General features: G+C 38.6%; 1 protein-coding gene across 1 annotated transcript; it reads right to left on the bottom strand.

Moving 5' to 3' along the window:
* Nucleotides 1–19: 19 nt before the first annotated feature.
* Nucleotides 20–12599, bottom strand: tbc1d10c (TBC1 domain family, member 10C). The gene is made up of 10 exons (XM_079631546.1): nt 12494–12599; nt 12072–12184; nt 11488–11584; nt 9566–9673; nt 7790–7896; nt 7569–7683; nt 6630–6695; nt 6353–6542; nt 4591–4751; nt 20–3005 (listed from the first exon to the last, which is right to left on the bottom strand). Exons 2-10 carry the CDS (start codon nt 12182–12184, stop codon nt 45–47), a joined length of 3918 nt encoding a protein of 1305 aa, XP_079487672.1. The 5' UTR covers nt 12494–12599; the 3' UTR covers nt 20–44.
* Between the last annotated feature and the right edge of the window lie 2196 nt (nt 12600–14795).

The following is a 14795-nucleotide window of genomic DNA, read 5'->3' as shown; positions in this document are numbered from 1 at the left end:
ACTCCCACTGTGAAATGCGAGTATTTGATCAAGTCTCTGATTATTTAGAAATAATTCTCAGAAAAAGGGTCCGAGTTTCTCCTGGAGCGAGATGTCTGAGAGTCGCTGTTCCCCGTGGACACGACGTCATCGACACACTTCCTGCTGAGCACCTGGAAACTCTTCCCTCGTGTCTGAGGCTTTTTCCTCTCTTTTCCTTTGTCCTTTTCCATCTCTTTCTCTCGTTTCTTTCTGTCTTTCTCTTCCCTTTCTGTTCGCTCTTTCTCTCTCTTCCGCCGCCTCCTCTCCTTCGCCGTCAGCTTCTCCTCTTTCTCGCTAAAGTCCTGGATGAGGATTTTGGGGATTTGGTTTTTACTGGTCTCCCCACGGAGGCGACGGAACAGACCCAGACGCTTTGGATTGTCTGACTTTGTCGGTGAGCTAGGCTGAGCGTTTGTGTCTTGTGTAAGTGTGTGTGTCGTATTTTCTGAAGGCATGTGTTCTTGCTGCTGTGGCTCTCTGAAGGTGTCCTCAGAGAGGATTGTGGGATAGGAAACCCGCGAGCTGGAAGTCCTTCGCACACGGAGCTGAGCTGGCGGGATGTTTGGGGATTTTGAAGATTGAATTGAAGAGGGAGACTCTGAACCCTGGCTGTTTCCTGGTCTTGCACATTCACTGTCATGAGGATTGCCAGATCCAACAGCACAATCCTCAGGGTTGCAAGATCCAGCAGTCACAGGATCTCTGTTGGTCTCTGGGTTGTCAGATTCAGTTGCGACATGCACCTCTTTGTAATCTGGGTTGCCAGATACAACAACTGAATCTTCTTTATCACTCTCTGGGTTGCCAGATCCAGTTGTAACATGCACATCACTGCATTCTGGTTTGGCAGATCCAACATCCGAGCCTATTATATTACTCGTTGGGTTGCCAGATCTAGTTTTATCATGCACATCATTGCATTCTGGGATGCCAGGTTCAATAGCCAAATCCACTGTGTTGCTCACTGGGTTGCCAGATTCAACAGCAATTTCCACCTCATTGCTTTCTGTTTTTTCAGATTCAGTGATAACATCTGTCATGTTGCTTTCAGGGTTGCCAATAGCAGAATCCACTATATTGCTCTCAGGGTTGCCAGATTCACTTGCAACAGGCACTTCTTTGCTCTCTGGATTGCCAGATTCAACAGCAATTTCCACACCATTGATTTCTTTGCCACGTTCAGTGGTAAAATCTATTGTGTTGCTTTCTGGAGAATCATGCATTTCAATGGTTCTTTCTGAGAGGATAGTATCATCCTCTGCATTGTGTGTGAGGTTGCTTGATTCTTCAGTTGTATTGACATCACAACATATTGTATTTTCAGATCCTGCTGATTTAATTTCTTCACTATATTCGGGATCGATTTCACTGATTTCTTTGTTTCCAGATGTGGGACCAGCGGCAGCATCCATGTCACTGTTTTCAGAGTGTCTTGATGCTACTGTTGCATCTGGTTCAAGGGTGTTGGTGCCATCAGCAGGATCCACTTCACCCTGCTCTGGGTTGCCAGATCTCACTGGATCCCTTACAGAGGAATCCATCGGACAGTGCACTAACTCTGCGGATGTAACGGTAGCATCCATGTCAGTGTGCTCCGGCTCGCTTGATTGGGATTGCTGTACGGGATCTGCTGTTCTCTCCGGATACTCAGTTTCACTCTCTTCTTCAGTTTGTAAGAAGGACACTTCAGATGTTTGCAATGTGTTATTATCTCTCTCTTCTAAGCTAGTATCTTGTCTTTCTTCCCCCAATCTCTTGTCATCTTTCTCCTCACACATCTTTGAAGGCTCTGTTATCTCTTTGGTTTCCTTTGTCTCCTCAGGGAGAACATTACACTCTTCTTGCTGAAAACCTTCCTCCTCGTCTACATCATGTTTTTCACCAGGCTCTTCGTCTTCCTCTGTAGCTGTGTGCATGTACAAATCCTCTTCTTTCTGCCTTTCCGAATGTTCATGTTGATCGCTAGATGTTTCGCCCTGGACAACATGTATCTGTATCTGTATCTCTTTCTCTGTGGTAATTTCCTCATTTTGCAAGTTGTCTTCAGGTTTTATAACAATTGGCAACCTATCTTCTGTTTCTTCTTGTTGTTCACAGTGTTCTGTTTGTATTTCTACTTCCTGGGTGTTGCTATCTGGCTGTGTTTCCTCTTCCTGTTTACTGAAAACAGTCTGTATATCTTCTTCCTGTGGTGTTTCAACAGGTGAACTTTCTTCTGGCTCTAAAGTCTTCTCTTCCACAGTCTGTTCATCTTGACATGTCTGATTGTTTGTGTTCTGTTCGGTTTGATTTATTGGTGCTTCCCTGTCTTTTTCTATATTCTGTTCATCTTGATGTCCTTGCGTTTCTGTACGCAGTTCATCTTGGTTTGTGTTCTGTTCATGATGGTGTGTCTCCTCAACCACACACCTTCCTTTCTCGTCACCTTGTGTTGCTGCTGAATTATCTTTCTGTTGGTTTAAAGATGCTTCTGCGTGCTCTTTCTCAAAAACATCAGAGTCAATACTAGAGGACACCACCACTGAGATGTTTGGATGTGTGTTGTGGTCTTTGTGTTTGTGTGTACAGAGCTCATCTGCTAGCCTGTCCCGTTTGTCCCTTTGCTCCCCAACGATACCACACACACTCTTCCTCCTCATCTCCTCTTCGTCGCTCTCCTCAATCAGACTACGTGAGATTTTTCTTCCTCCTCCATCCCACTCCTCTGTGTCAGTCTTACTGCTCCTCTTCCTCCATTTCTTGCGCAGAACCGAAGGAGAAAGAGAAGAATGTGAGCGTATTAGAGGAATAATCAGGCTCCCCTTCTGTCGCTCCTTCTTTTCGTGTTCCTTTTGTTTATCCTGCACTCTTTCCCATGCCATCCGGTATCCGTAACAGCGCCCTCGTGGGTCAAAGGTTGAGTTCGGTCTCTCTTTCTTCCATTTCTCCAGCTCTTTCTCAGTTTGTTTTTGCAGGTCCGACAGGGACAGGGACACTGAACATACCTAAGGGTGTAACAGTGTTTTTGAGTAAAGAAATCTATAAGTACTTAAGGCCTGTTCACACTAACAGGAATGTTTGGTATGAACATTTTTGCATGCAATGTATTTTTTTTTTCCAGACTAAATGTGGAATCACATTAGCAAAATTTCTTGGCCAAAAAAAGATCCATTATTTATTGTCAATAGTGTAACCTTGTATGAAGCTCACACGGAGGTCACTGTTAAACCAATCAGCTGGTTTGACAGTTTGTGAAATCTGATTGGGGAAAACACAAATTTCCCATACGCGTGGATTCCTATTGGATTTTGCCCGTGAAAAATTATTAAATAACGTTAAATGTTACCGCACCTTAATGATAAAAAAACAGCAGACGTCTGGAATAAAAATTCAGTTTTGCTCTCTGACGGTAGGCGGCAGTTATAGAAAAACATAAATACTCCGGTTACCCCGGTTCACCTCGTTGGTTGCAAAACAATTGAGTGGTGTATAAGCTAAGCTATCAGGCTAATCGGATGTCTATATGCTATCCTAATGTATAAGCTAACTAAAACAAACATTGATTGTCATTATAACATTCACTGCCCGGACAAAAAAAGTCACTGTTTGGATTTAAATTGGCAAATGCTTAAAAGTCTATGATTGGATCATTATTGACATTATTGTTCTTCTAACTCTAACTGATGGAGTGTGTAGTTTTTTATTTCTTTAACAACCATGTTATTAGGAAGACACGTCATGGCCATATTCCAGGATGGCAATGTCAAGATTCATCAGGCTCAGATTGTGAAATCATTTTCACACATGAATTAGCTCCTCTGAGACCAGACCTTACAGAGGTCTTTACAGAGTGCTGGACTCTTGCATTGTCAATACAAGATCTTGACCAAAAATGTATGCACCTCTTGATAGAAATAACGTCACAACATTTATTTATATCACGAGGTGCATCCATTTTTGGTCAAGATCTTGTATTGACAAGACTTAGGGTTAGAATAACTGTTGCCAAACATAACGTGGTAGAAACATAATAATCACTCCAATCATAGACTCTTAATTATTTGCCAATTTTTTCTTTTTTGTTTCTTTTCTTTTTTGCTGGGAAGTGTAGTTCAAATGACAAATAATGTAATTGTGTAGAAATTGTAATCAGGGGACAGTATCCAATAAACATTCTCAATGGGATCACTTGGGGTCCTGATGGAGACCTGATATTGAGAAAGGACCAAATTTTGACGATATAGTTTCTGGATTCTACCTTTGCTATTTATTGTAATTTGTAACATACCAAATAGTCCTTTCATGGGCGCCACCAAGTCATGGTTTATGTAAAGGCAGCGGCTCTGGGCATGCGGTCAAAAGCGCAAATCTTATTGCTTGTTCAGGTTTCTGAAAGATGAGAACACCTCTCTGTAAAAACATCTGTTGCATTGACAGCATGCGAATGTTCCCGTCAGTCTAAACAGAATCGGTAACCGCCATTCATTCAAATTAAAATGTTAATCGCACCGGATTTCCGCACAGAACATTCATTTTGGTGTGAACAGGCCTTTATTTAGATTAGTTGAAATACAATATCAGTAATATTACCTCATGGATAAAGGCATCAGTCTGCTCATTTTGTACGCGCTCTTTAACACCTCGCAGTCGCTCCAGGGTTTCCATCTGTCCATCACACTCTTTACGCTGTCGCCCCTCTCCCAGACATCGCCGCACCAGCACTACAGCAACCTGAAACAAAACACGCACACCTGCCACACACACACACACACACACCAGCTGTGGTCACTTCATGGACTTCAACAACAGGTCAACATGCCAAGAGGTGCACTAAGTATTTTACAGCAAAATATAGGGTGTTACTTTTGACTATTTCTGCTGTGCAACAGAGCTGAAGGAGAGGAACAGGATGGAGACCTCAAGGCTAAACATTATAAATACACTCAGCACTGAAACTAAATGCTCACCTATATTTGTGTAGCTCGCGTGCCTAATGCTCCAATCTACGGAAGCTTGTTTCCGCCACTGAAAAAAAATAAGAGGTAATTGCAACATTTTATCTCATAATCCAGACTTTTTTTCTCAGAATTGCGAGATATCGCAATTGCAAGGGAAAAAAGTCATTTGTGAGATGAAAAGTTGCAATTATCTTTTAAATAGTATTATTCCGTGGCAGAAACAAGCTTCCATACTAATCTGCTAATATGAGAGCCAAAAATATATGCTTCTGAACTCATGGTCTTAATAAGGTGGCTGTAGGGATGGAAGTCCCACTCTTCAGATGAGACAATAGGTTTTTTGAATATCATTGGATATATGTAGGCTACTTGCATAATTAGAAAAGAGAGTGCAACCGTTGGTTTCTGGAAGTAAAAACATTTGTTTCCTCAATAGGGAAATTGTTTTTGAACGATAACTTATAAACCTTTAAAAACAGACTTGCAACGAGCAAATTGTGCCAAAGGTCTCTGACAGTCCCATGAAGCACTGCGAATGACGAAATTGAGTCAGTATCCATACGCTACTCCTAAGTAGCTAGTCAACATTTGAAGTGGATCAAAAAAGTTAAATCAAAGTTGTCCTAAGACAAGACCGGGTATTGTTCAAAATTCATGTATAACTTTGATGAAAGGTTTTGATCCACTTCAAATGTAGACTACTGTACATAAATGTGTTTATATGTGCACATTTTGCAAAAAAAAAAAGAGAAAAGTTATAGCGTTTCTATATATAATGAATATCCTTAAATTAAGTTTTATATTTCTCCATTATTTTCCATTCGATTGTGATTTGCAATGCATCATGGGATTGTAGTTATTTCCCTCACTAAAGCCATTAGTAAACAATTTGGCAATTTGAAAGATTTTCAGTTTCAAAAACTTTTTAGCTTCAAATCTAAGTTTGTAATGGTGTGATTTACCTCATTGCTGGTTGGTTTGGCCCATAGATTATAACACTTCAACAAAGACTTGTCAAAAATGAATGAAAAAAATTAAACCATTGAAAAAGTTGGGCACTGTTCTCATCCGTATCTGACCAGGGGCTTTGCCAAGATGGCCGCCAAGCCAACTGACTGAAGTCTTTGATCGCTAGTTTGACATGTTCGCCGACAGTAAAACTCTTAACAAGTTTTTTTGTGTGCGTCCGTTTCTAACGCATCTTGACTCAAATACTGTTTGACATTGAAGACTACAGATCCTTACAGCAGGGATCATGTTCGTACAGTCTGACAATCAACAGTCGTGAAGGACTATTATCAATCGTACAGTGTGCTGTGCACCCGGCTTAATAGTCAAACTAACAATTACTTAGTGCTCCTTTCAATCTTGCAAATATATAGTTGAAAACAAACCATAACAGAAAAAGAGATCCCAGACTCTGAGCAAAGTGTTGAAAGGCAGGTGACGGCTGTACAGACACATCAGCCAATCAGTGGCGAACATGAGAGGCTCCACCCCCTGATTCTGCAGGTGTTTGTGTGCCGCTGGACACAGCTTTTTTAACACACTTGAGAGAACAGCAGCGTCGAATAAAACGCCTTCCTAAAGAGAAAGGATAATGAAAGTGTATCTATCAATTTTCATGCACATTTAACCGCTATTTTCATGGTTACTGTAAAGATGCCCTACCAGCAGAGGGCTGTAGTATCCAGGGAGGTAGAGCTCACTAATCTGCACCAGACACCAGAACGCCTCCTTAAAACAGAAAGACAATCAGTTACGCAATGTCATGCTAGCATACAATGCTAACTATTTCTGCAGTAGCATATGCATATTATTTCTGGAATAATAGCTGGACCCCACTCACAAAACGAGGTAATGTGGCAATAAATGGTAGTACACTACTGTTTGAAATGTTTATCATTGCATATGTGTTTCATAATGCAATAACAAAATGACAGGTAGTGTAGTATTCATTTGCAAACTTATCCATATCTATCTATGCATCCATTTAAAAAAATATGAATCGGCACAACTGTTTTCAACATTGATAATAATAAGAAATGTTCCTTGAGCATATAATAATCATATTAGAATGATTTCTGAAGGATCATGTGACACTGAAGCCTGCAGTAATGATGCTGAAAATGCAGTTATGATCACAGGAATAAATTACATGCATTCAAACAGTTCTTTTAGATTGTAATAATAATTTACAAAATCACTGTTTTTTACTGTATTATCTGATCAAATAAATGCAGCCTTGGTGAGCATAAGTTGCTTCTTTCTAAGACATTATACAAATCTTACTGACCCTAAACATTAGTGTTACATTATGAATGTGCCGCCTTTTGCGAATTACTTGTTGTTTATTCGGTTACACTTTATTTTAAGGTGTCATTGTTACAGTGTAATTATATATTTAAGTACTGAGTAATAATAATTTACTACATGTTCTTACTATAGGGTTAGGGTAGGATTTGGTTGAAGGGTTAGTTGCATGTAATTAAGCATAATTTACTGTTATTACTATGGTAAGTATGTAACAAGGACACTAAAATAAAGTGTTGCCGTTTATACTGTAATAGCTCTGTGTCGTGTACTGTATAGTCATGACAGGAGTGGTACCTCAGCGGGCATGTTCATCAGAAGGACGGCGGCCACCGGACCCTGTGCCTGACAGTACCCCTCGTCGGGACGGTACTGAGTGTACGCTTTCAGGACCTCCAGCAAGTCCTTCTGACTGTTCATACAGAGACCAGACAGAAGCAGACACCGAATGAGAAATGTTGTGATTTATAATGCCACTGAGCACATTGCATTCGGCACGGGAAGAGAAAGGACAGTACCCATGGCCGTCTTTGGACTGGAACATCTCATGGAAGGGAAATTGTCTGTCTGTGTCTCTTTTGATGATATCGGTCCATCCCTGATGATCTGGAGCTTCAACTAGACGCTAACACAGAACAAACAGGGCTTACACACTGCCTGGCCAAATAAAAAGTCTCTGATTTAAATAGGCTAATCTGAAGCAGGGGCGTCATGCAAGCCAAAATTCTGGGGGGGGATAATCTGAGACGTTGCAATTGTTTTCTGACGGGTGATATGGATCATGTTAGGAGGGGTCAGGGGGTTTCTCCCCCTGATAATTGTTAAATTCTGGCTGCTAAACATACCATTTCAATGCAGTTTGGGAGGGACAGAAATACCTTTAACTGAGCTAGCAGCAACCCTCCTCTATCTGAGGACTAAGTTAAAGTATCTATTTTGTAAGTTTATATAAAAGACAGGTTGATGAAAGAACTGTAAGCTCAAATCTAAGTCTACTTCATTAAAGCATGTTTACACACACACACACACACACTTACTGTACACTTAGGCCTACTACACATGATTTTATAAAACATTACCATTGCCGTTTTTATGTTATGATTTTAAATTGGTATGTGACCTAAGAACGATCTTACATTAAAGGTACATAAAGGTGCTGAGGTCTGACTTTGTGGTGCTCTGAAATTAAGTTATTTTAATATTATTATGTGATGAAGGACTTTGAAAGAAGTTTGACAGATTTCAGTGCTGAATAAGGTTAACACCGTTTATTTGAAAATGGTTAATATTTGACAGAAATGTAAAAAAGTAATCAAATCAAATGTAATATGTAACATTACTTTAGTAAAATCATAGACTAGGGTAGCTATCGATAACGTTACACTGACACAACTTAAGTTTATGCTCTGAATTTGCAGCTAATATCAAATCCATAACTTTTTGATCAAGTTAAAATTTCCAGGTCAACCACAAATAATCCCACTACCTTTTAATATCATCCGATAACTAATTCAATGCCGATTTGTTGCTTTGCCCACTTAGCACTTCATTGCCAGCTCAACGTGCGAGACGAGTGAGTTGCTTGAACATACACAGCAAAGATTGTAGAGCGATATACACAGACACCATATTAGGAAAAAGGGGCGGGCTGATGCTGACCGATTTATTACACATCCAGAAGAATACATTTGAGTCGTTATAGGCTCTGGTATATTATGGAGCATAATAGGAATAAAGTTGTGACAAAAAAATTATCAAGGAGGAAAAATCTGAGGGGGCACGTGCACTCACTTTGAATGGGCATGACACCACTGATCTTAAGAGTCTGAGATTGGATCATTATTGCGGTGATTATTATGTTTCTAACATTTTATATGTTTCTTCTAACACTTAAGTTCTTCTTGACTCTTGCATTGTCAATACAAGATCTTGACCAAAAATGGATGCATCTCGTGATGGAAATAAATGTTGTGATGTTATTTCCATCAAGAGGTGCATCCATTTTTGGTCCAGATCTTGTATTGACAATGCAAGAGTCCCGCGCTCTGTAAAGTCTCCTCCAGCACATCCCAAAGACTTTCACTGAATTTAAGGTCTGGAGCCGATTCATGTGTAAAAAATGATTCTTCATGATCCTCCCAACCATGTTAGAAACATAATAATCACTGCAATAGTGATCCAAACACAGACTCTTAAGCATTTGCCTATTTCAAATCAAACAGCAATTTTGTTGTTGTTGGCCAGACAGTGTATACGAATACAAAAACATGATACAAATACAACCAATCACTTACTTTGTAGAGTTCATGGTTTTTGGCTTGTCTATCCTTAGCACCACAGAGCAGGGGCCAGCCCTTTGCCCTGACGGATGCTGGGATGCCCTTCTGACACTGACCTTTGACCTGAGACAAAGGAAGAGAGCTGAGCGATGTGGCTAGCCACTGTAAAACCTATGCTAACAATGAAATGCTGTTTTGACTGCAAATGAATCCAAAATCCAAAGTTTGATTACCAACATTCTTTAAAATATCATCTTTTGTGTTCAGCAGAAGAAAGAAACTCATTCTGGTTAGGGTAAGTAATGACAATTTTGGGTGAACTATCTATTTAAATAAGATGATCCTAAATCGTACATATAGAGGAATTTGGCACTCATTTGCAGACTGCAGTATTTGACATTCAACATCCTGTGGGCCCACTGACAATGACATATGAGGTTTCACACATTAATCAACTGACAAATCAATGCTATCAGAAATAGCTGAATAAATGTATTTTCAAAACTAGTTCGATGCATTGTTTTTTCACCATGTCTAATTCAAACAGTAAACTTTTTTCCAATGGACCCATGGATGCTTGAGAAACAGCTGGGCTATTTACACATTCCTAATTCATTAACTCATTATTGTACAAACGTAACTTGTATTGTACAAATGACTTGAAAATGTTATACTGTCCCTTGTGAAAAAGAAGTGCTCTTAATTGTATTGAATGTGCACTTGTAGCGTTTCAAATCTTAAAAGTATATTTTTAATAACTGTTCTTGAAGGCAATCTAATATTAATGAGATAAAATGCACTTAAGTGTATTTAAAGAGTACACGACTGTTTCTTAACACACTTAAGTACACTTTGTAATAATGTCAGATTGAAAGTATTACTTTAAAGTACATTTTAAATCATTGTTTTAATAATCTTTTGGCATGCTTTAAAGAAGTACACTTATTTTGATGTGTTGACTAACATATTAAAACACACGTAAAGTACTTGATTATAATCATAACTGTAGTGTCTTATTCAATATTACACTTAGAGTTAAAATTACAGCTACAATATTGTGTGGAATGACAAATCGTCATACAACATGTCATACAAATTCATGACATGCAGAGAAACAGAAAGATTCAAGTATATTTTAGTTTACCATAAATAATATATAAAGATGTACTAAATACATAAGTGAGTAAAAAAAAACAGCTATGCATGTATACATTTCCACAATAATACATTTTAATTGAATATTCAAACATGCAATTAAGTGTCCTAAAACATTACATTCAGTTTGTGCGTATGTATAGTAGTAACTATGCATAAGTATAATACATATACTACATACTACACATAATAGTACACTGTAAAAAAAAAAATCTTGTTTCAACTTAAAGTGTTCATGCTGCCATAAAATGTTATGTTTAGTCAACTTAAATATTCAAGTTGTCAAAAAATGTCAAGTTGACTAAATGTAACATTTTTAACAAACACTTACTTTTTTAAGTTGAAACAACAATTTTGTTTACAGAGTATAAGTATATTATAGTATCAGTTAAGTATATTATTGATAAATATTAAAAATATGCTAAAGTGTCCTTTTTCACAAGGGATTGGCACATTACTCATTATATCATTGCACGATTATAAAGGTGATTGATTTAATGCTTTAAGTTGGTTGATTGTGCCACCACAACATTTGATTTCACTTGACAATTTTTCATGCTTTTTCATGTGAATTGTAAAAGTCTCCTATATGCTACGAATTCCTCATGTTTCTATGAGGTTTTCTATAGTGTAGATATAGAAAAAATGATTCAATACATATCAGAATGATGGATGGGCCCCCCCCCATGCCTAAGGTAATATTTGAAATGTGCCAGATGTATATATGATCATTCTTGTTAACATACGCAAACACAAGTCTACAACAGTGAAATTAGACACACCTTGTTGCTCTTTTTCTCCATGACTTGTTCCCATTGAGTCATGAGGCTGAGCCATTTGGACTCTCGATGTCTCACTAACTCTGGACATGGACCGTCACTGTCAACGACACACACACACACACACACAATCAGCAATACTACACCATACTGCAGCATACTTCAGTCTTAACTACAGTGCAATGAGACTGGGACTGTGCAGTCACACACCTCTACCCTGCTTCCTAACTCACTCTCACTAAAGCCGTCTCCATACCACTGCAAAGTACAAGTGTCATAAGAGGCAAACACACAGAAAACAGGAAACCACACTCTGACAGGCCATATATCTCTATAGCAACATGACAGGATGTTGAGAAGGAGAAAAAGAGTAAGAGGTGCAAAAGGTAACGGCTGCTGATAAGATTGTGAGTTCTGACTGAATTATCAATACAACACCGGATAAAAGATGCCTTGACCACTTATCAGACATTGTATAACACACACCGTGCTCAACGAGGGCTTTTTGGGAGTGATAAACACTTAAATCAACCTCCACCCAACCTCTAAGCTGTGATGGACGTGAGTGAACGGACATCAACACGGACCTGTCAGTTTCTCCATTTCCTAGAATGAAGCCAAAGCGGTTAGTCTCCAAGACCGTGACCTCCGGCCCATGATTCCCCTCCTCATCCTCGCTGTGGTCCGGTTTAACAGACATCTATGTGTGTGAGAGAGAGAGAGAGAGAGAGAGAGATACATCCAGAAACATGATGTCACATTTGATAACAAATGGATTTCTATGCCAATCTCATTTCAGGTTAGCAAACAAGCGCCATTTCAAAAGCAAGTTTAGCTGCACGACACAACATACATGGCAACGTTCTGGTAGAAGAAAGAACGTGTAGTATGTATTGATCTGAAATTAAACCCTGTTTGCTAACGCACATTAGGCAGAGAGTTTTCACAAATACAATAGAACAATAGAAAAACACAGTTGTGCAAAATAGGTCAATAGAGCAAACGTTACCTTCACGCTTCTGCCACACTGAAAGGTGCAGTTGTCCTCTGATGGGAGGGAAGACAACTGAGACTAAGACTTCCGCTGTAAAGTCAGCTAGTGTGTGGTTGTGCATGCGTGTGTGTGTGCATGCGCGCGTGTGTGTTTGAATCACTTATGGCTGGGGAAATGGCAGGTTGGATCATTCTTTGTTATGAAAATTCAAAAGGCCAGTGATTTCTTGTGTTAACCATGATGAGGAAGTGAGAGTGGAGTTTCATCAGCGCATTGTGATGTGATGTGATGATGCCATACTTCATGTACAACTATTTTAACCTCATATTTATTGAGAGACTACATTGAAAACTTTTAAATATGCATTTGTCACTCTACAGGACTATGGTGAAGGCAGGTAAAGGATATATTCCAAATGACTCATGCCACTTTAAAAATAATTATATATAAAAAAAGAGGAAATGTTTCATACAAAACTTCAAATTCTTCCTCAAACCTCATAGGTAATAATTTCACAACTCACCGGGTGTTATGGCAAACTGGGCCAAGGTGCAGTCATATCACATTACTGACATTTTGGAGAAATTTCACGAGCAAAAGTTTCATTGTTTATTGTCAATATGTAGCGATGTATGATGCATAGCTCACACAGTTTTCTGTTGGTCAACGCTGCAAATTCATGTGACCAACTTGTTGCGAAATCTGCACCCTCACGCAAAATCCCAAATTGTGGGGATTTCCTTGAAATAAATGGATTTCACCAGTGAAAATTTGTTGAAAAACAGTAAAGGTGACCGTACCTTTATTGTCAAAGTTAGGCAGCTAGTTATTTTTTTAAAATAACATTAAATTGTAAATGATATGTACAAAAGTAATGATCTGCACAGTAATATGGTGAATAGGTATTTTGTGATTTAGTGCTGCTAGAAAGCTCTATTAACCACAAAACATAGATGTTGAATTTTTGTGTAATAATATTTTGCTTATGGGAAAGTGTAAAGTATTTACACACATGTGGAGTTGTTAAGGTTGCTCCAAGTTTTTAAAAATGCATTAAAAAATGAAAATGTTATTTAAATCTTTAAAGCAACTTAAAAAGAAGAGTTATAAACATGAACCTCGTCTGACACGCAAAGGAGGAGGTGTTGCTGTAATTTATAGTAATATTTTCAAAACCACTAAGAAATCTATTTTTAAATATACTTCTTTTGAAGTGTTGGTGCTTGATGTAAAAATATATAGTGTAAACGATAAATCACGTTCGAGAATTCTGCTGGCTACTGTATACAGGCCACCAGGGCACCATACAGACTTTATCAAAGAATTTGCGGACTTTCTATCAGAATTAGTATTGGCTGCAGATAAAGTACTAATTGTTGGTGATTTTAATATACACATAGATAATGAAAAAGATGCATTGGGATTGGCATTAAAGACATTGTAAACTCAATTGGAGTTAGACAACACGTGTCAGGACCGACTCATTGCCGTAATCATACTCTAGATCTAATACTATCACATGGAATAGATGTTGATGCCGTTGAAATACTGCAACAGAGTGATGACATCTCAGATCACTATCTAGTCTCGTGTAAATTACATTTAGCGAAGGCTGCAAAGCCGACTCCGTGTTATAAATATGTTAGACCGATCACTTCTGCCACTAAAGATTGCTTTATCAATAATCTTCCTAATCAGTTTCATCATCTCAGCATCCCGGGCAGCTTAGAAGAACTTGATATTGAAACAGAAACTTTGAACTCTCTCTTTTCCAGCACTTTAGACACAGTTGCTCCACTGCGCTTAAAGAAGATTAAAGAACATAGTCCAACGCCGTGGCACAACGAGCATTAAGAGAGCAGCCAGAAAAATGGAGCGCAACTGGAAGAAAACAAAACTAGAGGTGTTTCGGATTTCATGGAAGGAGAGCTCGATTGCTTACAGAGAGGCTTTAAAAGCTGCTAGATCTGCTTATTTCTCAACCCTATTAGAAGAAAATAAACACAATCCTAGGTATTTATTTGAAACAGTGGCTAAACTAACGAAAAAGAAAGCTTCAAGCCCAGAAGTTTCCAAGCAACACAGCAGTAATGACTTTATGAACTTCTTCACTTATAAGATCGATAATATCAGGGACAAAATTATAACTATGCAACCATCTACTACAGCGCATCAGGGAGTGCATTGTAGTCTCCCTGAGGAAAACTTGATTCAATTCTATTTCTTGTTAATATTTTTCTTTTCAATGTATGCTGCTTGGATTAATCGCAGCTGATGCCTGTTTGTTATTTGAAGAGTAAAAAAAAAAAAAAAACTA

Source organism: Phoxinus phoxinus (assembly GCF_949152265.1).
Source record: "Phoxinus phoxinus genome assembly, chromosome: 12".
NCBI classification, from domain to species: domain Eukaryota; kingdom Metazoa; phylum Chordata; class Actinopteri; order Cypriniformes; family Leuciscidae; genus Phoxinus; species Phoxinus phoxinus.
Note: the sequence above shows the minus strand (reverse complement) of the source record. Positions and strands in the feature narration are given on the sequence as shown.